Source organism: Castor canadensis, chromosome 7 (genome assembly GCF_047511655.1).
Source record: "Castor canadensis chromosome 7, mCasCan1.hap1v2, whole genome shotgun sequence".
Taxonomy (NCBI): Eukaryota; Metazoa; Chordata; class Mammalia; order Rodentia; family Castoridae; genus Castor; species Castor canadensis.
In genome coordinates this window covers 143605302-143630416 of record NC_133392.1, presented here as the reverse complement: position 1 = coordinate 143630416, position 25115 = coordinate 143605302, and the positions used below count along the sequence as shown (strand labels likewise).

Below are 25115 nucleotides of genomic sequence, written 5' to 3'. Positions count from 1 at the left end.
AATACAAGAAGGTTATTCCAGAATTCTCCTTTATCATCTGTATTCATGCAATACACCTTTATTGCTGAGAGACCTTAGCAAACCACTTTTTCTACTATGAACCTCTAGCGGGTAAACAGCACCTCCATCACAGCTTCATGCTGAGGGTCAGGTGAATAGCAGATGAACTATTTGTGCACATTCTTTAAAGGATGAAGACAGGGCAATCAAGGAGATAAGATGATTAGGACAAGACCTGAACACAGGTACCATAATACAAAGTCAGATGTGGTTAGAGTCATCAGATTATAAGATACCTGTAGGAAAATCCCTGTTGCTCGCCAGGTGCAGTGACACAGATCTGTAGTCTCAGCTACTTGGGACTCTTGAGACAGGAGGATCTCTTGAGCTCAGGAGTTTGTAACCAGCATGGGCAACATAGGGAGACCATGTCTTAAAAACCATAACCAAAACTAAGGTTGTTCAGTCATGGAACAGGTTTGGCAGGAGGACCTCTGGTACAAAGACTCTGTAGGCCAGATAAACTGGAGCAATAGAAAACATCAGGCACAGCCCAGACCCAACTTTCAGCAGTCCCTGACCTATAGGAGTTTATGGTTTGTCTTGAGACACATACACAGGTCTGAGAAGTGCTGCTGAGGAGTACGACTGATGTCAGTTGGTTCTAGGATCCCTGGGGGCTCTAGGGGGCCTTCAGGGGTGTCTTTCTAATAGAAAAAGCAGACTGCAGATGCTGACACCTGTTCTAGGCAGATGCAATAAGTGACTTAAGAGAGTTGAACCTGATTCTCAGAGCATCCATAGGAGAGCCATCTGCTGGAAGAGTCAGGCCTGACTCCATACAAGAGGCAAGTCTAGAGCTGAACCCTGAAAAACAGACCATAAGAAGTGACCCAGTTGCTAGAAACATGGCTCAAGCAGTAGAGTGCCTGCTTAGCAAGCACAAAGTCCTGAGTTCAAGGCCAAGCTCCAGTAATCCTAGCTACTCAGGAGGCAGAGATCAGGATTGCAGTTCAAAGCCAGCTTGGGCAAATAGTTTGTGAGACCCTATTTCGAAAAATCCTTCACAAAAATAGGGCTGGTGGAGTGGCTCAAGGTGAAGGCCCTGAGTTCAAGCCCCCCAAAAAATAAGTGACCCAATGAATAGTGCCCCAGACAGGTATAGGACCTTCCCTGCAGCAGACAGTAGACATAATAACATGTAAAATTGCTGTTTATGTCTGGGAACCTGCTAATATGATAGAGAGGATTTTGCATATATTATCTCTAATCCTTAAAACTACTCTTCAAGGTAGGCACAACCGCCACTTTACAGATGAAGAAATGAGGTTAGGAGAGGATTTTCTCAAAGCCATGAAGCTAGTTGGTTGGGGGAAATCAGAAATCGGAAACACCCTCCTGCCCCTGATTTTCCTGGTTCCCTGACAAGAATTTTAAGGAATACAGATAGTTTCACACAAATCAAACCAAGATGGAACTCTCCACTATTCTACCTCACTTGGCTCACTCTGGGCCCCAACCCCACCTCCTTCACCCCAGTGCTACCCACATCTAATGATCTCCCCACCCTGCACCTTACTTTTCTTTAGCAGAAGGCTCGAGACCTATATGCAGAAGAACGGAAGAGGCACCAGTTGGAGAGGGACCAGGCTGCAGTGACAGAGCAGCTGCTACAAGAGGGACTCCAGGCCAGTGAGGACACCCAGCTCCGACGGACACGCTTGCACAAACTCTTAGCCAGACGGGAAGAGCGAGTCCAAGGCTTCCTGCAGGCCTTGGAACTCAAGCGGGCTGACTGGCTGGCACGTCTGGGCACTGCATCAGCCTGAATAAGGCTGGCCATCAGCCACTGTACCCTGCCCTTTGCCTGCAGGGCCCCACTCCTTTCTTTTCTTGGTGAAAGGCACTCCTTCCTGATGAGTTATGCTCCCCTTACTTGGCAGAAGAACCCCCAAAGCCACATCTGTTGGCTGTAGATACCTTTTGGCTGCCTGGGACAGTGGCCCCTGGGGAGGTTTGAAGGTGAGAGTCTCCTACAAAGACACTGGTCACCAGTCAGTTTGGAGAACCTGGGGGGCTCCAACTCACTGGCTGCCTGCCCTGTCTGTTTTTGTTTTTCCACCAGTACATCCTTCAACAGGCAGAAGTGCAGAGGTCTTCCCAAAACCTAGCCCCTTATTCTCCATCTTAGCCTTCCCCACCAGATTTGGCTGTACCTTGTATCTGCTGGTAAATAGCTAATAGGCAGCCACTGTTATTTGGGCAAAGAAGAAAGAGGCGTGAGATACAGAAAATTTGCCCATCTGCTGCTCCTCCCCTTGGCTCTCCACCTGGGATTTGCTATTGAATCTCTACCCCCTCCCACCACACAGTTCTGATTCTCACTGAAAGGCTCAGTGCCCCCAATGGCACAAGGAAGCCAGGCTGGTGATTACAATCCAATTACCTATTGTTGACTCAGCCCACACAAGCTTTTCTCCCCCTGTTGCAGGGCACTGGGCCAGGCTCTACTCTCCAGTGAGACTAGCCCCCTCCATGGCTACAAAGTAACAGAAGGTCCTATAGGCCATGGTAAATCTAATCCAACACAGACCTCCTTCTGTTGAACACATTAGGACTGAGTAGACCAAGTATTTCTCCCAACTGACTCTGCCTCTGCCTCCAGGCCCCTGCCCTCACCATCTCAAACTCTTGATTCCCACTCCCAATCTTGGAGGATTCACATAGCTCTTTGACCTGGCTGCCTAAGAGGCCCCAAGACTGTTCTCAGCACGGCAAAAGTTCTTCCAGGCCCTCTCTCTGCCTCTGTTGGCCAAAGCTGTTCAGCTTTGGCTCAGGAAGAGGACTGAGTCAAGGCTGTGTCCTTTTCCTTACCGTGCCTTGCCAGGCATCCCCAGAGTTGCTGAGAGGATTAGTGCCTTTGAAGAGTTGTCTGCCTGAGCAACTCTGCTTCAGGTACCCTAAAGAAGCAAGTACCAGCCAGTAATGCTGACAAAATGCTACTTTAGTCTTCTTATTTGTTTCCCCAGCACCTCCCTCCAGGAGAGGTGAGATTTTGCAAGCAGTGTGAAGAGTATACTCTTTGGATTCCTCACTTTTCCTATACCCCATTCCCTTGCCCATCATTCCTGCACCCACACTCAGTATATATGCCATATACTGAGAAGCCAATTGATGCACCCTTTGGCGAGGCTCCCTACACACCTGGCACCCCACTACCAATCCCTGGCACAGGGTTCCCAGAGAGCAGGTGCTGTACATTTTCCAGCTTTACAATGGGGCTGTTGACAGCCTTAATTAGGGAGGCATGAATTATGTGGTTATAATGCAGAGCCCTATAATTAAGGCGAGAATGAGGTACTGGAGGCAGCAAATGGAGGAATCTTCCCTGTGAGCATGGCTGCTGAGTCTTTTTGACTTGGGGTACAAGTAGAGGACTGGTATTTCCCTTGGCCATAGCTCCTGTATTCTGGGGCAGGTATACAGGGTGGAGTAGGGAGGAGCTGCCCTAGGAGGTACTGTGGGGGTGGAAAAGAGGAGAGGCAGAAGAACCGTTGCCGCCCAGAAACAAGGCTACAAAATTCTTGGTTTCAACTCGGTGTTGTTTCCTTTCTGCTGGTTATGGATTTCTACATTTCTAACATCAACCCTTGTCTCAGAAAATCAGGTGGGACCATTACGTTCTCCCAGCTTAGCGCTAAACCCCCTGTTCTTGTGTTCTGGATCTCAAATAGAACTTTAAAATTGTTGAATGTAAGTCTTGTTTGATTCTCCAATTGCCTACCCTCCCTCGGAGGTGCTTGGCTAGCTCCAGGACCCCTGGGTTTGGGCTGGTGCATACTAAAAGAGCCCTTTTGCCATTACACCTGTTCCTCTTCTTTCCTAATCCCTAAGCCGTTTCCTCCACCCTCCCTTTCCTCGAGTAAGTGAAAGAGAGCCAACTTGATAGTGAGGAAGGAAGGATTTCGCCAGCTGCGGCATATGCAGCACCCAGGCTCGGTGGCCGCGTCGGGTGGGGGCAGCTGGGTTAGAGGTAACAGAGACGGAGAGTTCTTTACGGGAGGAGAGTGCCTCAGCGGCAGCTCTTCGTCAATTAATGTGGCCTTGCATGCAACGACAGGAGGGAGCCGCCCGAAAGGCCTTGGGGGAAGGAGGGTCTTTAGCATTTGGGAAGGCAGTCGAGCAACGGGTGCTGAAAGGACAGCTCCTACTTGCCCCACCGCACCCGAAAGGCATCCCTGCGTGGAAAGTCTACTCGAACCCACACCCCACCTTGAGTGGACCGCTTTCCAAGTGAGGTGCACGAAGAGCTTCCCCTTAGTGGATGCTCGGAAGGATGCATGTCCGCCTGCGCCAGGCTGACCTCCACGCTCTTTTCCCACTTGAGCGTCAGCGTTGGCCCGGGAGCTGCAGCTGTGCCTCTAGTGGCGCCTCCTCCCGCCTCCAGCGGAGCGGGGTGGCGGGGCCAGGCCTCACAAACCCCTCTTCTGGGGCCCCCAGCGGGAGCAGGAAGGAAAGCCGCTGAAATGCACCCTGAGCGTCGCTCGGCTTGGAGAAGCGGGTAGCCCGGTTGCATAAGGTGAAAAGAACTTGGTAGTTCGCAAAAGCCAGCTCTTGGAGGGAGCGGAACCCAGAGCCTGCAGACTCGCGCACCCCTGCTCATTTATTGCCTTCGACGCGCGCCGCCCCCACCCGCGCGGCTCGGCGCTGTCTCGCGCGCCTTCCCCCCCCTCCCCAGGCCCCCCTCCTCACTCCCTCCAGAGGAGGTGAGTTTAAACCCCGCCCACGTGACCCCAGCTGGACCAATGAGCTGCGGCGGGAGGTGAAATCCGGTTCTAACCGGTCCGGGGCTCCCAGCGCTATAAAAACTTTATAAACCCCCCGGAGCCCGAGCAGTGTGAAGAGGAGGCGAGAACGACCCCTGGATCGACCAAAGCCGCGCGCAACTGCATCCCCGCGTTCAGCGTCTACGTTTACTCCCCCCGCCGCCGCCGCCGCCACCATGCCCAAGAGAAAGGTACGTGGCGCGAGGGCTGCGGGCGCCGAATCGCAACTGCCGCTGCCTACCCGGCTCGGGGCACGGGAATCGGCGCCGGCGGAGCGAGCGCAGCCTCCAGACGTGGGGCTCGAGGCGGGGTCGGGGCCTGGGGCTAACCCTGCGCTGCGCGGCTGCCCGCGGGCGCCAGAGGCCATATTGGAGGAACGGCGGCCGCGGCGGGAGGAGCCATGTTGGTGGCTGTTTATCCCGCTCCTCGCGCCCGCCCCGCGCCCCCTCCCCCACTGCTAGGCCCCCTTCTCCTCCCGACGAGCGGGCGGGCGATTCAAACCCGAAAGGGCGGGAAGGCGGCGCTCGGGGTTGGCGGGCGGGGTAATGCGCTGCCGCCAAAAAAACCGCCGCCGCTAGGGGGCGGGGCCCGGACGATGTGGCTCCACCCCTCCCGCCCACGTTCCCGGCGCACGAGACGCGCGCCGCCGCCGCCGCCCACGAGTTCCTGGGCTGCGCGCGCCTCTTCTCTCCCGCCTTCGACGGCTGCCATGGCAACGACTCTCGGCTCCGCCTCCGTAGGGGTTTGTTTGCACCATCTGCAGCTGTTGCTACTGCCTGGCGCGGGCGCGGGCACGGGCTTCTCTCGGCCGGCAGGGCTTCGGCTTTGCCTGCGCTGCTTGGGCTGGCGGGCCGGGCTCCTCAGTGTGCGCGTTGGGCTTGAACGGGTGAATAGCTTTAAGCACTTGTACTACTTGTATACAAGCCGAGCAAAGATGTCCTAGAAGAGTTGTGTATTACACTTTTTTTTTTTTTTTTTCATATGAGCACTTTTTAACTTTAGGGACTTAGGAAAATTTTTTTAGAAGGTAACGGCTTTTGTCTTTGTCTTACAGGCTGAAGGCGATGCTAAAGGAGATAAAGCCAAGGTGAAGGACGAGGTGAGTCTTAATTCTCTTTTCTTTCGGGGACCGTAAGGACTTCGGTGATACTCTTTGGTGGTAATTGATGAAACTGATCACAACTCAGCCCTGAATTTGCCTAGACTTCCTGCATTCACTTTATGTAATCTAGAACACACTAACTTCTGTTTTTTTGTTTTATTTTTTTAAAACAGCCACAGAGAAGATCCGCCAGGTTGTCTGCTGTAAGTGTGTAGTAGTTCATACTTACCTCTGAAACAAAAAGCATTGATAAAAATAATTCCACTTGCTTCTGATGAATTATGGTTAGTGGCTGGTTTTTGATGATCTATTTTATCTTGGGTTATTGCTCATTTGGAGTTTTATGGTTCTGAAATTCAGTGTTAGTAACCAAACTGGGAGATTTGCATTTTGGGGGCGGTGCTTGGGTTTGAACTTGGCTTTACACTGCTAGGCAGGCGCTCTACACATGTTACATTCTAAAAGAAAACCAGCCACAAGAACTTTGACAAACAGGAGAAACCTCATACCATTGATGGTGCTATGATTTGGTTGTGGGTGGGTTTCTTTGCTCCGTTGTACTAATAGTTCTCTTTTTCTCTGCCTGCCCAAATAAGAAACCTGCTCCTCCAAAGCCAGAGCCCAAGCCTAAAAAGGCCCCTGCAAAGGTAAGTGAAACTGAGAGACAATGGTGCTAATACTGGAATTGGTGATTTTCACAGAAAGAGAACTGCCCTTCATCACCTTAACCTAATTCAGCATAATGGTGACTCCATCAATGGATGTTGTAAGTTGTTTTGATAGCCTTATCCCTGATATTCATAGTACTTATTTCCTAGTCGATTTGTCAGTTTACAAAAAACTGCACTTGAATGTTAAAACTATCAACGAGTTTGATTTGGTTTATTTGGTAATACACATTTAAATAAGAATTTTTTTTATGTTGACCTTAGGAAATTGTGGCTTAGGTTAGTTTTGGATCATTTCTTGTAAATGTGTGGGGTGGGGTGATGTGTGTATTTTAAATAAGCAAGTCTTACTTTGTGCAGAATTTTGCAGACTTACCTTGGTAACATGAAATGAGGAAAAACAGTTCTATTTTCTCTCTCCCCGCTACCCCCAGAAGGGAGAGAAGGTGCCCAAAGGGAAAAGGGGAAAAGCTGATACTGGAAAGGATGGAAATAACCCTGCAGAAAATGGAGATGCCAAAACAGACCAGGTAAAACTGTTTTACTTTTTGTTGGGTGTACACATTCAATGAATCAGTTACTAATCTTGAAAACTTGTATTGCCCTTACCTTGTGTCTACATCATTTCCAAGTGTGTTGTGGCTTTCCTGCTGACTGTAATCCTGGTTTCTTAAAATCTCTGCCATCAGTTGAAAGGCACTGTGTTGTCCTATTCTGAGGTATCACTCATGCTACACTACACCAAAAAGTTTTCAAGCTGGGAATAGCCTCAGGTCTTATTTTTTTCATGCCCTTTTCCCCAATTGTACAGTAACAGCTAGGGGGAGGTGACTTAGCAAAGTTACCTAGCAAGACTCCCAAAAGAGAAGTGCTGAGTCTTGGTGTCTTAAGTACTCAAAACCTGAACTTTGGCCTGTGAGCAAAATGATGCTATAAAGACCTTCCCACCAGGAGATGAGAAACCAGAGCTCCAAAGCCAGAACAAAGACAAGAGGGAAGGTAATATCCTCAGATCCAACAGTAAGACCAGGGAGGCCACCGAGAGTATCAAAGATCCCACCGGGGACTTGAGCAAGAATGTCAGCCAACTTGTGACTACAGCGATGGAGACCAGTATGGAGAAGTTGGTTGGACCCTGAGTTGGAAACAGGAATTGAGGACTATTCTACTGAGGATCTTGTTCAACATATCCAAGCTGAAACTGAGAAGATACCTTTCCTTGAAGCCTCAATTAATGTCTTAGCAGCATTTCTTATCCAGATCTCTATAAAGCAAAAAGAAGTAATGGCTCTCGTCAAGTTACTTAAAAGATGATACCAGAGTTTTAAACAACAGTCTTCATAAGGTTGGTTCAAACCTTCAAATGCAGGATTCAGTTAATCATATTGCAGGGACAATTATGTGCATGCTCGCTCAGCTCTCCAAGATCTAGCATCTCCAATGCAGCCTGCCACTGCAGCAACCCCAAGTGCACCCTTATTTCAGATACCCTCGTTAGACACAACAGCAGAGTTAGCATTAACAGCCTCTTCATACTTATATTCAGCAGGTGGTCTTGTCTTTAAGTTTTTTGGGTTTTTTTTGGGGGGGGGGGTTAATCTACATATTGTGTTAATGTGTTTTTCTTTCAGGCACAGAAAGCTGAAGGTGCTGGAGATGCCAAGTGAAGTGTGTGCATTTTTTGATAACTGTACTTCTGGTGACTGTACAGTTTGAAATACTATTTTTTATCAAGTTTTATAAAAATGCAGAATTTTGTTTTACTTTTTTTTTTTTTAGCTATGTTGTTAGCACACAGAACACTGCATTATTTTGGGGAGAAGGAGCATGTGTCACTAATTGAATATCTCCAAATCTGGATCAATGTAGGGGAGAAACATCTTTCCCTGCTAGTTTTGAGACTTCCTCTTGGCCCTCAGGAGGAGGGATTCCATGGCATTGACACACAAAAGCCAGTCACCTTGACACAAATGCCCTGTGATGTGGGAAAACTCATTTTTATGTCCTCCTCCCTCTCCATCATCAGCATAGACTTAACTCCCTTAAAACCAGAGGCCTGTTGGGACCTGACTCACCAAGATTGGTTTTGCCAGTATGTCAGGCAATCTGGACTTTTCAGTGACATCACTGAAATGATGTTCCCCAAAGAACAGTGGTTCCTTTTCTAGATTGTGGATCTTCAGATTGATAATTCTGCCATTTTCATTTCATTTCCTGAAAGTCAGGGTCGGCTTGTGAAAAGTTGTTAAACAACATGTTTAATGTGAAATGTCAACCCTCACTCTAAACTTCCATGTTCAGAGCTTCAGATGAAGACGTCATTGGGTTTTATAGTGGCTTTCTGATTTTGGTAGTCCATCCAAGAAGGGAGTTTGAAAGTTGTTGTATACTGTTTAAAGATTGTCTGCCCATGTCCTGCCTGAAATACCATGATTGTTTATGAAAAGTATCTTTAATAAAGCTGGATACAGTTTGGCTTGGAATGCTGCCTCTGATCTTTTCCCACCATTGGAGAACATGGGTTCTTAGTCTCTTTGATGCATTCTGTTAATTGTAGAGGTTCCGTTACATGCCATTGATCCAAAACAATGGTAGATGGAGTTGGAAAGGAAGGCAGAAGTAGACTAGTAAGTTCAGAGACTGGGAGCAAAAAAATGGTTTCTGTACATGGTTATGCAGACTTTCTTGTATATTTTTACCTGGAGTTTTTTGGTAGATCTGTTTTGCCAGGGTAACTGACAGGTGGGAGTGTCTTAAAATTGACAACTGGTAAAATTAGCAGATTGGTACAATCTACTGTGAACTTGTGTCGGGGGATACCTGATGCAGATTATCACTGCTAGAAGGATATCTGCAACAAAGACACTAACGAGAACTTTGCTGGAAAATCTGCAGAGGACCTCCTTCCTCTAGTAAAGTGTTAAGATATGTTAAAATATAGAACTTCAAATAAATCCATGATTATGACTTGAATTTGCTTTCATAGTCCACCTGGCGGTAAGAAAATTATGGACTGTATAAGTAAATCACCTTGTCTATCCTCTGTCAAAAACGTAAGAGTTACCAGGTTAGCTTTTTATGGATATTATCTCTTATCCTAAGCCTTGAGATCAATTGATTAACTTGTTAGACTCATTTTATGCGTAAAGAAATTGAAGTGGGGATACTTGAGTGACTTTCATATGTAATGAGCAGTAAAATCAGAATTCAAACTCGCAACTTAAGTTCTTAGACTTGAGTTAAAAGTCTTAAGTTCAGCACCCTCTAAATAAAAATATCATTTGTACACTTAGGCTGCTTCCCGTTTCATTTTGCTGAAATCCGAAGTTGCTGTAGATGTGCTTTTTTTCTTTTGGTAGTTACTGGGGTCTGAACCTTGGATCTTTTCCTTCCTGGGCCCCTGGCGTTAAAAGAGTAAAAAAAAAAATTTAAGTAGATTTTCTGAGCCATGGATGGTGCTGACAGCTCTGCCACATGGTCCTGTTTAATCTTTGGGACATAATGAAGTGAGGGCATTAAACATCAAACTGTGACAAGGAGCCAGGCGCTGGTGGCTCATGCCTATAATCCTAGGTACTCAGGCAGAGATCAGGAGAATTGCAGTTCAGAGCCAGCCCAGGCTCTTGTTCTTGAGACCCTATCTCGAAAAAATCCATTACAAGAAAAGAGCTGGTAGTGTAGGCTCTCAGTTCAGATCCCAATACCACAAAAAAATATGTGACAAGGAAGGACTTTTCCCTAAGAGCCACAGTAGTGTGCTCTTGCCAGGCCTGTCCTAAACTAAAGCTGGACATAGATATATGAGTGACCCTTTTACAGCCCTGTCTCCAAGCTGGTTCTAACCAATCTTGGGAAGAGTCACCAGTTATCTGCATTAGGACACTGTGGGCTGTAAGTAAGAAATGTAGTAAAATCATGGCTTAAACAGTGGGGAAGGGAGGGTGCGAGGGGACTAGAAAAATGGCTCAAGTAGCCAGAGGACTTAACCTAGCAAACACAAGGCTATGAGTTCAAACTCTAGTATCAACTCCCCAACTTCCCCAAAAAAGATTAAGCCCTCAGGTGGGTTGACACTATAGACCCAAGAATTTCTTCCTATTCTGCTGCCCTTGGCACATTGTCCAATCCCTTGGCCTCCCAGGCATAATGACAGGCCTTTTGTCCAGAGGCAGGATTGTTTTCATGAGAATAATGAGATCTTTTTCCAGAAAGACCCTCAGCAGCTGTGTTTCATCAGAACTACATGGCCTGCTCATTCCCAAGCCAGTCATAGCAGAAGGGATGGAACCTCATAATCTGCTTATACCAATCAGGGTCATTAGAATTAGGATGATGTAGAGAAAAAGAGGGCTGTTGGGTGGACAGCCTTACACACATATCCTGTGGCCTGTAGACCTCACCTTCATTGTAACGTGACACTATTGTGTATACTCTTCCCTCTTGTGACAGAAGCATACCACAAAATTCACCATGTTAAAGCATACAATTCAGTGGGGTCTAGTATATCATCGTGTACGGCAGCTACCACAATCTAATTCCTGAGTACTGTCATCACCCCTCCCCCCCAAAAGCCATATATACCATTGGTAGTTAATTCCCTATTCCTTTCTCCCCAACTGTAGGCAGTCACTATGTGTGCATAGATTTGCCTATTCTAGACATTTCATCCAAAAGCAATCAATCTGTGGTTTTCAACTCAGGGCCTCTTGCTTTCTAGGCAGGTGCTCTACCACCTGAGCCATTCCACCCACCCTTTTCTGTGTTGGGTGTTTTTCTCAAGAACAATTTGCGCTTGCTGGCTTTGAACTGCAATCCTCCTGATCTCTGCCTCCTGAGTAGCTGGGATTACAGGTGGGAGCCACTGGCTCCTGAACACGAGTTTTTAATTTTGATGAAGTATTTATTTTTGGTTATTTGTTCCTTTAGTATCATATCTAAGAAATCAGTGTCTAATGCAAGGTCATGACAACTTATACCCAGGTATTCAAAGGGATAAATGCTTACCTATTTTAATATTTCTATTTTAATAGTTCTAGCTTTATATTTTGTGTTAACTAGGAATGGGAATGAATCTAACAGTGCGATTGGATTCACTGTGGCAAAACCTTGTGTATGCTTTTATCACACCTGGCTAGCTGTTACAGCTATTGAAGCACAGTGCTTGAATCCAGCAAATCCTCAAGGGTTGTAAAATGGTATTTTATTTTATTTTTTAATTTTTATTTTATTCATATGTGCATACATTGTTTGGGTCATTTCTCCCCCCTTCCCCCACGTCCTCTCCTACCCCCCCCCCGCCCCCTCCCTCGCCCCAGCACCCCCTTGCTACCTGGAAGAAACTATTTTGCCCTTATCTCTAATTTTGCTGAGGAGAGAGTATAAGCAGTAATAGGAAGGACCAAGGGTTTTTGCTAGTTGAGATAAGGATAGCTATACAGGGAATTAACTTGCATTGATTTCCTGTGCATGTGTGTTACCTTCTAAATTAATTTTTCTCGAACTAACCTTTTCTCTAGTTCCTGGTCTCCTTCTCCTATTGGCCTCAGTTGCTTTAAAGTATCTGCTTTAGTTTCTCTGCGTTGAGGGCAACAAATGCTATCTAGTTTTTGAGGTGTCTTACCTATCCTCATACCTCCCTTGTGTGCTCTCACTTTATCATGTGATCAAAGTCCAATCCCCTTGTTGTGTTTGCCCTTGATGTAATATCCGCATATGAGGGAGAACATACGATTTTTGGTCTTTTGGGCCAGGCTAACCTCACTCAGAATGATGTTCTCCAATTCCATCTATTTACCAGCGAATGATAACATTTTGTTCTTCATGGCTGCATAAAATTCCACTGTAAATAAATACCACATTTTCTTAATCCATTCGTCAGTAGTGGGGAATCTTCGCTGTTTACATAACTTGTCTATTGTGAATAGTGCTGCAGTAAACATGGGTGTGCAGGTGTCTCTGGAGTAACCTGTGTCACAGTCTTCTGAGTATATCCCCAAGAGTGGTATTGCTGGATCATATGGTAGATCAATGTTTAGCTTTTTAAGTAGCCTCCAAATTTTTTCCAGAGTGGTTGTACTAGTTTACATTTCCACCAGCAGTGTAAGAGGGTTCCTTTTTTCCCTGCATCCTTGCCAACACCTGTTGTTAGTGGTGTTGCTAATGATGGCTATTCTAACAGGGGTGAGGTGGAATCTTAGTGTGGTTTTAATTTGCATTTCCTTTATTGCTAGAGAGGGTGAGCATTTTTTTAAAATGGTATTTTAATTTTGCCATGCCTTTATATCATACCTGAAATACCTACAAAAACAGAAATGTTCATTTTCCAAAATGAGCAACCTCCAAACATGACCAGTGAAGTGGGCTTTTAGTATTTTTAGGGTCATGATCACTAAATTAAACATATTACATGTGTTTCAGTGATTCATTGCAATTATTAGACATAGTGGTATATGAATTGTCTTTACTTTTGGCCAGTCAGGCTCTGTTCAGAGTTTGCTCATAAGTCCTGATATAAGTTCAGTAGTATTTGATAACTTCCTTGCTATCTAGTATAAGTTCCAGACTTACTTTATAATTCCTGTTTCAAACCTGGACTTAACTATTTCCAGGAAAAAAAGGAACAAGACAAAAACCCTTCCTTTTAGTGGGAAATGGCATTGCAAGACCAAAATCTAAGCCCTAGATAGTGCTATGGTGTTGTCTTTAGACCCCTTTGGTGCATAGATTTTAAGTCACATGTTTCTTGTTGAGATACATCTTCGTCTCTACTGTTGCTTTCAATTCAAAATCAACAGTTGAGAGTTTTTCTTATTTTTTTTCTGCCTTATATTTTTGTATATCTTTTTCAACATTCTGAATCCAATTTCTCAGAGACATACTAGATTTATAAAATTAGAATATCCAGTTAACTCAGTTGTTTTACTCCATATTATACAACTGTATAAGAAGAACAAGGGGTAGTTTAAGGCTTTGTTTACAGTTCATCTGGTCATTGGAAGCATTTTCCTTATCAGGCATGTGTAATCTGTTTACTCTATGGATCTGCTATTGAATGGATACACACTTTTGTTAACCTGTTTTATCCTTTTTTTTTTTAAACAGTAGTAGGTTTTGAACTCAGAGCCTAGTGTTTTCTAGCAGGCACTTTACCACTTGAGCCACTCCACCAGCTCTTGCTCTTCCATTTTTAAGAAGTCCTTTTAGCCAGGCACCAATGGCTCACGCCTGTAATCCTAGCTACTCAGGAGGCAGAGATCAGGAGGATTTCGGTTTGAAACTAGCCCAGGAAATTTGTGCGCAAGACCCTATCTCAAACCCATCACAGAAAAGGACTGGTGGAGTGACTCAAGGTTGTAGGTGGAGTTCAAACCTCAGTACCACAAAACAAAAAGACCTTTTAGTTTGCTGAGTATAAACCTAGCACCCAGGACACTGAGGCAGGAGGATCAAGATTTCAAGGCCAAAGCTGGTGGAGTGACTCAAGTGGTAGAGTGCTTGCTTAGCAAGTATGAGGCCCTGAGTTTAAACTACAGTACCTCAAAAAAAAAAACAAAATACAAAAACAAAAAAAAACACCAGCCTGGGCAACATAGCCAGACCCTGTATCAAAAAATGAAGTCCTCCCCCACAAAAAAAATGAAGTCCTTGGGCTGGGGATGTTGCTCAGTGGTAGGGTGCCTGCCTAGCCTAGATTCACTCCCCAGCACTAAAATACTACTAATAATAAAATGTCTAATTTGTGTGAAATACCTAGACACAACATTCGGGGGAGGGAGGGTATAGCTCAATGGTAGAACAGGATGCTTAGCATGTTCTAGATCCTAGTTCAATCCCTAGCACCAAAAATAAACATTCAAAGACCAGTTTCTATCCTGTTTGTCTTCTACTTAGTGGTCTTTTTTTTTTAGCATTAATATTTCCATTACTTAAAATTTAAGCAAATATTTTATATTCCCCCTTTATTATGTGAAGATAGCATATTATACATTTCTTTACCTTGCATAATTACCCACTTCAAATATATTCTGGAAGCCATGCACCAGTGACTCACACCTATAATCCTAGCTACTGCTAGGCAGAGATCAGTAGGATGATGGTTTGAAGTTAACCACAGGCAAATAGTTCCTGAGACTCTATCTCGAAAAAACCCATCACAAGAAATGCAGAATGTCTCAAGTGGTAGAGCACCTAGGCCTTGCATTCAAACCCCAGTACTGACAAAAATATTCTGAAGAAAAAGAGATCCATAATCCTTTGGTTTTTGAGAGGGTCTCCCTGTGTTGTCTAGGCTGGCCTCAAGCGCTTCTCTGCCTCAGCTTCTGAAACAGAGCAGCTAGAACTACAGATACATGTCACCACACCTGTCTCTGCAGTCCTTTTTATAGCAGCAATAGAAAATGGATGTTAGACCTCGATTCCATCATGTTTGTTACATTTACATGTATTCCAAGTATTTTATAGACCTAGTTCTTGCACTTAGTGTAATGATACATGTCTATAATCCCAGCATATGAAGCTGGAGGCAGGAGGATCTAATGTTTGAGGCCAGAGGCACCCTATCTCAAAAAAACCAAAAGTTCTTTATATGCAAACTCTTTTTTTTTTTTTTTAGGTTCCCCTTACTCCAGTTATATGGGTTTTGGTGTTTACAAAGGTTTGTGTTTTGTGCAGTGGCTGCCAGCTGAATTCTGCAGATCACCACCCCTTTGTGCTATCAGAATTCTTCTCACTGGTGGTTTGACCAAGATTCAAATGGACCTTCAACACTGCCACACTGTACTATTTCATTCCTCTAGAATTTTACCTTTCTTGTCTTGGATAGCCTATTTCATACCTTTATCTCATCTTCCAGCCCTACCTGCTGCTTTCTATCATTACCTTCATCAGTAATTTCCCCTCATACTTGCCAGTATGATAGAAGATGAAGTCTCCTTGACTAACTCCCCACATTGTCTTGAACACACATCTGTATCCCTTCTCTTACGGGGGAAATTATTCTCTTAAGACCAAACTTGAGATCTGAACCATCCCTCTACTCCTCTTAAGACTAAACTCAGCCAGGAGTCTCCTTTCTCTCTGGCCTTGTCTCTTTCTTCCCCACTGGATCACTCCTGCCAGCAAACACCCATGTCTTCACAACACCCTCCCTTGGTTCTCTTGAGCCACCACCCCATTTCTCTGCTCCTCTATATAGTACAGCACCTTTAGGCTGTATGTGTTCTCCATCACTCCTTCCTCTCCCCATTTTCTCCTCCACTCCAATGAGGAGACTTTGGCCTCCACCTCCTGAGCCAGTTGTGTCCATCTTGCCAGTTTCTACCTTGTCTGTCTTCTCAACCACCTTTTCTTAGTTGTCCACAGCTAGTGTTCTGATTTTATATATCATCTCTACGATGGCGACTCAGCCTTTCTCTCCAGGTGGAACCTCTGTCCTCAACCGTAGACCTAGACCACTCAGGCATCTTCAGTAGATTTCTCCAATCTAATGGTACCAAAACACTTACCCGTTTTCACACCAAAACATTAATTTCCCCCTCTCATACTTAATGATCAAACCCACTGGTTCAGTTTTCAACTCGTTATCACCATCTCCACTGTACATTCTACAGGAGACACAAACCCCAGGAGGTACCTCAGATTCTTTAGCTGCCTCTTTCTCCCATTCCTTCCCCACCTGCACCACTTCACCTCTCCACTTTCAGACTTGGATGAGAAAACACTGGGATATGGTTCAGTGGTAGAACACTCACCTAGCATGCCTGAGGCCCTGGGTTCCATCACAGCACCAGAAAAAAAGAAAAACTACACATCCGGGACAGGATTCCTGGCCCATCCACCTCCCTCATCTCCATGATCTCCAATGTTTCTCCATCCCATCCTTCTGGAAAAGTCTCTTGTGTAAGTGAATATACCTGCTGATGGACCTACTATGATTCTGTTGGGAAACAGCTGGCACATAATGTATTCGTTATGCTCATAAAGCACATTGTTTTGAATTTTTCCTTCCTCATCGTTACCCTAGGCTTGCATTTCTTAAAGCATCATCATTTTAGTTCTTAACCTTCTCCAAAGGGTAGGACACAACCCAGGCCACATTTAGCCCTCTGAGGAACCAATACATCCCTATATCTTTGAAGTTGTTAGCAGTGCAGTTTTTGGCCCTGTTCCAGACCCACAAAATCAGAATCGTTGGAGATGGGCTCCAGCACTCAGATTTTAAAAATTGTTCAGGTGATTCTTGTGCCCACTAACGTTTGAGAAAAATCTTGAAAGAGAAAGTTTCTAGACAAGAAAGATTTGTTGCTGCCTCCCCTCTTGCTTCCTACTTGGCATGTTGTTTCATGAGGGCATGAAGCTTGGATCTGCAGCAACCATCTAGGTACCATAAGGTCAAATGTCAGAATGAAGAAGTCCCAGCAGAGAGAGAGCCTTGGACAGCTCTAAGCTACAGGTCAGCTATAGTTACCAGTCTCTAGGTATTTAACATGGGTTAATGAAATTTCTATTACTGTCAGATATTGTTACTTGCAGCTGAAAATAGTCATAACTGATGCAATGGATTGTTTCATTTAATCCTCATATCAACCTAAAAGAAGTGGGAATTAATTAGCCTGCATAGGTGAAGAAACTGCATCTTGGGAAGGTGAAAGGCCCTCTAAGGTCACCATTCATGCTATAGTGGCCTAGCCAGAGGTTCAGGCCCATTTAGCTCCAGAGCTCACTCCATGATCCTGTTCTACAAATGGGCCCAGAGAGTATTTGCTGTGTAAATGCATGAATGAATGAATGAGTGAGTGAGTGAATGAATGGAAACTCAGAGCCTAGATTGGAAGTTGGCAGCATTACTGACTAAGAACAAAAATACCCTTTCATTTGCAAGCCAGAGAATATTTTCCTCAGTTATACAAAAGCTTTGTCATTCTCAGGCTGTAGATAAAACTGAACAGAACGACTAGTCTTAAGTTGCCCTCTAAGAGGTCTAAGACACCTGAAAAATGATGACCTTTCCCCTCCCACACACACAGGTGTGTATGTAAGCAAGTGCTCTATCACTGAGCTGTATCGCCAGCATTTTGACTTTTAAAACCAGAAAGAGGACTGGGGGTGTAGCTCAGAGTTAAAGCACATGCAGCCCTGGATTTGATCCCCAGTACTGCAAAAACAAAAGCAGAAAGAGCCCCAAGGATAGCCTGCCACTCTTTCATTATGAAAACAACTCTTCATCTGTCTTGGGCCCTCACTAGAACTCTGGCTCTTGTCTGAGTGTTTTATCTCACTTAATTCCGATGTGCTTGTACCAGTTTTACAGGTGAGAGACTTGAGGGACCAGGAGAGTTACATAGTGCCCCAAGTTACATACTTGGTAGGTGACTAAATCTGACTTGAACTGGGGAAGTCTGAACTTAAAGCCTACATAAGAAATGACACTGAATCCCTAGCCAGACACCCTTGGCCACATATATGGCAGAATAGAGGCCAGAATCCACACCTGCCTCCCTCATTGATCTAGTTTCCATCACTTCAAAGATGTACTCTGAATGCCCCACTCCTTAAAGCTGCCAACTGCCACCTCCCACTCACCATTGTCTACTACTGAACCTTTGGAAGGGTTGCACCCCAGCTCAGGAGTTGCAGTAATTGTTTCTTCCTGCTTCTACCACATGACTCTGGTCCATAGGACCCCAAGGGGGGGGGGAATCCCCTCCCATCTTCTCCAAGGCTGGAGGATTTAGCTGAGCATAGCAGACTACTTCCTGGATTTTTTTTTTTCCAGTATAGGGGATTAAACTCAGGACCTCATGCTTCCAGGCAAGCGTTCTGCCACTTGAGTCACTTCCCTCAGTCCTTTTTTAGTTCGTTTTTCGGACAGGGTCTCTAGCTAACTTTGAACCTGACTTTGAATATGAGTCCTCCTATCTCTGCTTCCTAGTAGCTGGGACTGCAGATGTGTCCCACCAAGCCTGGCAGAATATTTGAATTCTTACTAAACACTTTTTATTAAGCATACAGCATGCCAAACTCCTGATCACTATGCCCTGACCAGGCAGTGCCTTCAATATTACTGGCATTATTAAGACTCCATAGCTTTGGTGCTTCCTTAAGGGTTCCATGTTTCCAGCACAGCTCCAAATAAGCTCAGAGATACCCAAGGCCTGCAGCGTGCCCTATGCACAGGCCCTTCAGCCACAGGGATCAAACCCTTCACTCTTTCTGGCCACTTTGGGTCTGGGGCAAAATGGCAGGACCCTGACAGACCTATACTATAGAGGGCCAGACCAAAGGCCAGATACCTCTCCGTAGCTGAGCAGTGACTGAGAGGAACAGTGGCTGCTAGGCAGTGGGTCAATTTGTTTCTTACTTCCATTTCTTACCTATGTGTTCTGAATTGCCACAATAGCTATGTGTTCCTTGCAGGATAAGAGTAAGGCATTTTCCTTCTATTCTTATTTATTTCACCATACTGGGGTTTGTGACTTTTGTTTTTGTTTTCATTTTGGTGGTACTGGGGCTTGAATTTAGGGCTTCATGCTTACAAAGTGGGCACTCTGCTGCCTGAACCACACCTCCAGTCCCATATTGGGGTTTGAACTTACCATTTGAACCATGCCCTCAGCCCTCTTTGCTTTATTTTTTGGATAGGGTCTTGCGTTTTTGCCCAGGGCCAGCCTCAGACCTCCATCCTCCTCATCTCTTCCCCCTGCCCCCCACATAGCTGGGATTACAAGCATGAAACACTGTGCCCAGGTTTCTTTGCCTTCTAAACATAAAAATATTACCTGCTCACTATAAAAATGGTTTGATGTTTATGCAATGCTGGCAATCTGAGTGTCTCATGCATGATAGGCAAGTGCAGTACTGCTCAGTCACCACCCCCTCCAGCCCATAATTTTTTTTCCTTCTGTGTTACTGGGGTCTATAGTACTGGTGTTTTTGAATTCAGAGCTTCAAACTTGCTAGACAGGTGCTCTACTGCTTCTGCCACAGCTCCACCCCTTTTTTGCTTTTAGTTATTTTTTGGATAGGATATCAAGTTTTTGTCCAGGGCCAGCCAGCCTGTATCACAATCCTCCTACCTATGGTTCCTGTCTGAGATCACAGGCACACATCGCCACACATAGCTTGTTGGTTGAGATGGGGTCTAGTCTAACTTTTTTGCCTGGGCTGACCTCAAACCTTGATCCTTCTGATCTGTGTCTCCTGAGTAGTTGGGGAAAATGTTTTGTTTTTAAATCAATTCATGTAAATGTAAAAAAATCTTTGTTTCTTCTAAGCCACTCTCCTCCTAGAGGCAGCTACCACCATTTTGTTGTGTACCTGTCAAACTTTTTTTCTGCTCATTTACAAATGCAGAGACAGTCCACACATCTCTGAATGATGGAAGCCCATTTTAGCCTCTTGAAATGTAGCTGAGACTGGATGGAACCATTGGATCTACCACTTGAACTATACCTCTAGTCCCTTTTGCTCTGGTTATTTTGGAGATGGGGGTCTCGTGAACTGTTTGCCTGGGTTGGTCTCAAACCTCGATCCTCCTGATGTTAGCCTCCCAAGTAGCTAAGGTTACGGACGTGAGCCACTGATGCCCGTTTACAATTTTCTTTTCTGTTTTATAATATGGTATTATTAGTTAGATTTTGTATCACTGTGGTACAATACCTGACATAACTTAAGGGAAGGATTTATTTTAGTTCATGGTTTCAGCCGTTTTAGTTCATGTGCTGGAGCAGAGCTGTAACCCAGGACAGCCAAGAAGCAGAGTGTAGTAGTAACAGGAAGGGACCAAAGCAAGATATAACCCTTAATTACAGACTCCCAGTGACCTATTTCATTCAACCAGGTCCCACCTTCTGTAGTTCCACCACCTACAAATAGTCTATTCAAATTTTGAATCCAGCCAGGTGCGGGTGGGCAAATAGTTCAAGAGACCCTATTTTGAAAACACCCAACACAAAACAGGGTCAGTGGAGTGGCTCAAGTGGTGATGCTAGATTACTGACCATTACTGATTCATGTCCTGGCAAAGCTGATGATTGAAGACGCTGGCCCAGGAGTTAAGAGTAAAGCAAGTACAGGGTTTATTGAAAAAAAAAAAAAAATCCCAGCAAGGGAGGGGCTTAAAGCTAAAGCAGTAGTATAGCTGGAGTCTTGGAGTGATATAGGGCTCTGTCTGGCTTAGGTCCAACTATTCTGCCTTGAAATTATATTTGTGATTGGTTGGCTTCCAGTCAACTTTTTGCTGAACCCGGCCACCTGTCCCTCTCCTTTTTGAACAGACCATTCCTGGAAGGTCTGGTGGGCCTTGGGGCCCACCGCCTACATTTTGCAGTTGCATTCTCTTATCTTGGTAAAATAAGAAAACAATAGGCTTCTCCACTCCCCTTTATATGTCTACTTCTAAGGTACCTTCCTCATCCAAAATGGAGTCACCTCTGTCATTGCTCCCATTACAGTGGTAGACTGCCTGCCTAGCAAGCATGAGGCCCTGAGTTCAAACCCTAATACCACCAAAAAAATTTGTTTAATCCATCCATGGATTAAACCATTCCTTAGTTCAAAGCCTTCATGATCTAATTGCCTCTGGAATTGCCCTCACTGACACATCCCAGTGTCAGGTAATTGCCTAGCTGTTTCTCAATCCAATCAATTTGACAAGATTAACCATCCTGGGTTGGAGGGGAGAAGTGGCTCAAGTGGTAGAGCACTTGCCTAGGAGGCTCAAGGCCCTGAATAGAAAGCCAGTACAATCAAAAAAAAAAAATTATAAGATTAACTACCCCTTGTCCACCTTGTCATCTTGATATCTCAACACATCTCCTTAAACCATAACAGTCCCCAAGGCTGTGAGGATCAACTGAATTGTGTCTTTTCTGTCAAAGAGCTAGCATGGTCAGTAGTGCATGAGACTCTTAATCTCAGGGTTCTAGGTTTGACCGCCTTCTCATACCTGCCCCAGTATCACACTGGAATATGTTTATCATTGTGTGTAGATATTAACTAATTTCCCCCAGTTGTCTATGTGCTTGGTGGCACATTGCCTGGCTATAAAGTTTCTGCTTTTAAACAGAGAATTATTTGTCATCAGATGTCCTAAAACTCAAACAGCTAATTTTAGGATAATCATTGTCCAAAGAAATCTCTGCTTCAAGGTCCCCTTGGCCCATGGGTTAATTATATACTTGGTGCTGCCATTTCAGGTAAAACAGTCATTTGAGGCCTCAGTTTCCCCAGAATCCTAGAATTCTCACCTTATGGTCACCTCTTTGTCTTTGAGTTTCTGTCCATGCTTTCCAATCATGTCTGCTTTTCCTCTATGCCCTCCCCTAAACCTCAGCCTTAGCCAATCATGAAGATTGTGAACCCAAACCCATTCATCAGGGTGAGGGGCAGACTTTCATGTGTGCTGGCTTGCCTGACTTAAGTCAGAGGCACACACACACACACACACACACACCCTTCTGCAGAAGTAAATTTTGAAAAGAACCAGATAATAAAGATTTTAGGCTTTGCAGGCCAAAAAAAAAAAAAAAGAAAAAAGTAAATTTTGCCTTGCCCATCACCTTTCCAGTGTGTGTGTCTGATTTGTGATCATGGCATCACCCTGTTATTTCTAACAAGGCTAATGTCTATCTCATAACTAAAAATGCATTCAGTTGATCTCCATGAATCCCCATAGCCTTAACAGTTACAATATTGTTCAAAAGCCCAAGTTCAAAATCTCCCCTGAGACTCAAGGCAATTCATAGGTGTGGTGAGCCCCTATAAAAATGAAAAAATAAGTATGTAGTTCCAATACATAATGGCATAGAGTAAACATTCCCAATCCAAAAAGGAGGAATAGAAGAATAGCAAGGAAGGACAGACTGAAACCTTGCAGTACAAACGTTAAATCCTGTAACTCCAATTCCACTAACCCCACACCAATGGCCTTGCCATTTACAGCCCATATGGGCTGTCTCCACTCATTATCTGGAGCTTATCTCTGCAGATACTCCATGTTCCTGACATCTCCAACATCCAAGGGTATCCATTATAGTTTAGGGTTTGCCTTCACAGCTTCATACATTGCCCTCTCAGGGGTTCCCTGCAAGGATTCTGGCACTGCTACACATTACCAGGACTCCAGGCTTTCCTTTGAAATCTAGGTGGAGGCCTCCATGACCCCATAACTTTTGCATTGTGCATGTCTCTAAAACCAGTATCATGTGGAAGGTGCCAAGATCTGCCAGAAGTAGCTGGGTCAAGTGTAGCTGGGCCCTCTTGAACTAAGGTTGCATTGGTCCCTGAGTACCTGGGCACCTGAGCACACTGAAAGGAATTCTAGGGAAACAACTTTCTCAGTGACACTATAAGAGCAGGGCACCCCAGAAGTGCTCTTTTCTCAAGGAAAAGTCATTCAAATTAGTTTACTCTTTCATACCCTGGAATCTGCAGTGGGTGGGATCTGGCTAATTCCTAAAATGACCACTAGGCTTTTTTTTTTTTTTTTTGGCAGAATTGGTGTTTGAACTCAGGCGGTCTACTGTTTGAGCCACTCCAACAGCTCTTTTTTTGTGTTGGGTATTTTTGAGATAGGGTTTCATTTGCCCAGGGCTGACTTTCAGCCAGGAACAATCCTCCTGATCTCTGCCTTCTGAGTAGCTAGGATTATAGGTGTGATCCACTGACACCTGGCTACTTTTTTTTTTTTTTTGTCTTTTGTTTTTTCGTACTGGGATTGAACCCAGGGCCTCGTGCATGCTAGGCAAGCACTGTACCACCAAGCTACATCCCAGCCCTTGATTTCTTTTAAATGAACAATCATGGGGTGCTGGTACTCACACCTGTAATCTCAGGAGGCAGAGCTTAGGAGGATCACGGTTCGAAGCCAGCCTGGGCAAATAGTTTGGGAGACCCTATCCTGAAAAACCCTTGACAAAAATAGGGCTGGTGGAATGGCTCAAGGTTAAGGACTTGAGTTCAAGCCCAAGTACTGCAAAAAAAGAAGAACAATCTCTTTAACACCCATACCTTCTTTGGCCCCAACCTTTGTTTTGGTGTTATTGGGGTTTGAACTCAGGGACTCACTCTTGTTAGGCAAGTGCTCTACCACTTGAGCCATTCCTCCACCCCTGTTTTGTATTGGGTATTTTCTCTTTGTCAGTTTTTTAATACATTTTTTATTTATTTTTTAGTGATACTGGGGTTTGGACTCAGGACTTCACACTTGCTAGGCAGATACTCCTACAGCCCTGTGTTGGGTATTTTCATGATAGAATCTCACAAACTTTTTGCCCAGCCTGTCTTCAAACTGAGATCCTCCTGATGTCTGCCTCCTAAATTAGCTAGGATTACAGGTATGAGCCACCAGTGCCAGGTTCTTTGACCCCAAATTTAAACATGCCCCTTTTCTGGCCAAACCACACATTTTTCAAATGTTTTCACTCTGCTTTTCCCTTCCAATTCTCACTATAAACCTGGTAAAGAGCTGCTATTAATAATCATGTCACAGCCATAATTCTTGACTGCTTTGAAATTTCATCCACCAGATTTGTCTGTCATCTTTAAGCCTCAAAGCCTCAGGGCATTGACAAAATGTAGCCCAAGTTCTTCACCACAATGTAACATGAATTGTCTGTAGTCCGGTTCGTAACAAGTCCTCATTCCCTTCTGAAATCCATAGCCTGGCCTTCACTGTTCACATTTTTATAGGCATTCTGATCTTCTTAGCTCCCACCAGAATCACCCATTAAGCTCTGCTTATAACACTCTAAGTTTTATCTATCCTACTTCTCCTGAAAATCAATTCCAAAAGCTTCTGAACCATATCATTAGGCAAAGTCATAAACCCATTTCTCCGGAATAAATTTTGTGTTGTTTCTCATTGCTGTGACCAAGTCCCTGAGAAAACAACTTACGGGAGGATTTGTTTTGGCTCACAGTTTCAGAGGGTTCAATCCATGGTTGCTTAGCCCCATGTGCTTAGGCAGAATATCATGGTGATGGGAACTTGGGGCAGAGGAGGTTTTTCACCTCATGGCAGACAGAGAGAGGACAGTAACAGGAAGGGGCCAGGGCAGGATATAGCTCCCAAGGACACACCCCCAATGACCTACTTCTTCCAATTAAGTTCTGCCTTCCACAACCACCTCTCAATAGCGTATTCAAATTTTGAGTCCAAATTTTGAATGGATTATGTAATTCATTAGATCAGAGCCCTCGTGACCTAAATGTCTCTGGAAATGCCCTCACAGACACACACAGAGGTGTGCTTTCCTAATCTCCTAGGTGTCTCTCAATCCAGTCAAGTTGACAATAAATGGTAACCATCACACATGACTACTAGAAATCTTAAAATTACATATGTGATTTGCATTATATTTCTGATAATGCTGCTTATGTGCAGTGTGTCATTTTTCCACACTTGTAATATTTATTGAACAGTTTTATTTGTGCTAGGCACTAGGGCAGGCACTGGGGACACAGCAATGAACAAAACTGAACCAAATCCCTACCTTTACAGAGTTTCCACTCTAGGTTGTT

General features: G+C 44.7%; 2 protein-coding genes across 8 annotated transcripts in view; both read left to right on the top strand.

Moving 5' to 3' along the window:
* The window catches only part of Dhdds (dehydrodolichyl diphosphate synthase subunit), a 29239-nt gene extending 25487 nt beyond the window's left edge, over positions 1 to 3752 (top strand). Inside the window, exon 9 of one of the 2 annotated variants that reach the window (XM_074080905.1) lies at positions 1593 to 3752. In XM_074080905.1, the coding sequence (XP_073937006.1) occupies positions 1593 to 1829 (237 nt within the window). In that variant the 3' untranslated portion in view covers positions 1830 to 3752. Of the gene's footprint in view, positions 1 to 1589 lie in introns of both variants that reach the window. The other variant, XM_020158701.2, reaches the window with a different exon arrangement.
* Positions 3753 to 4789: 1037 nt separating this feature from the next.
* On the top strand, positions 4790 to 9079 carry Hmgn2 (high mobility group nucleosomal binding domain 2). Of its 6 annotated transcripts, none has more exons than XR_012450020.1 (6): positions 4792 to 5017; positions 5881 to 5925; positions 6102 to 6131; positions 6630 to 6694; positions 7031 to 7126; positions 7548 to 8221. XR_012450020.1 is itself a non-coding variant. In XM_074080902.1 (6 exons), the coding sequence occupies exons 1-6, from the start codon at positions 5227 to 5229 to the stop codon at positions 7665 to 7667; spliced, it is 828 nt and encodes a 275-aa protein (XP_073937003.1). In that variant the 5' UTR covers positions 5065 to 5226; the 3' UTR covers positions 7668 to 8221. The 6 variants fall into 6 exon arrangements, 2 of the variants coding, with proteins under 2 accessions (XP_073937003.1, XP_073937004.1); XR_012450018.1 differs by lacking the exons at positions 4792 to 5017; positions 7548 to 8221 and adding exons at positions 5024 to 5712; positions 8228 to 8374 and having other exon boundaries at positions 6525 to 6694; XR_012450017.1 differs by lacking the exon at positions 4792 to 5017 and adding an exon at positions 5024 to 5712 and having other exon boundaries at positions 6525 to 6694.
* The last annotated feature ends 16036 nt before the right edge of the window (positions 9080 to 25115 follow it).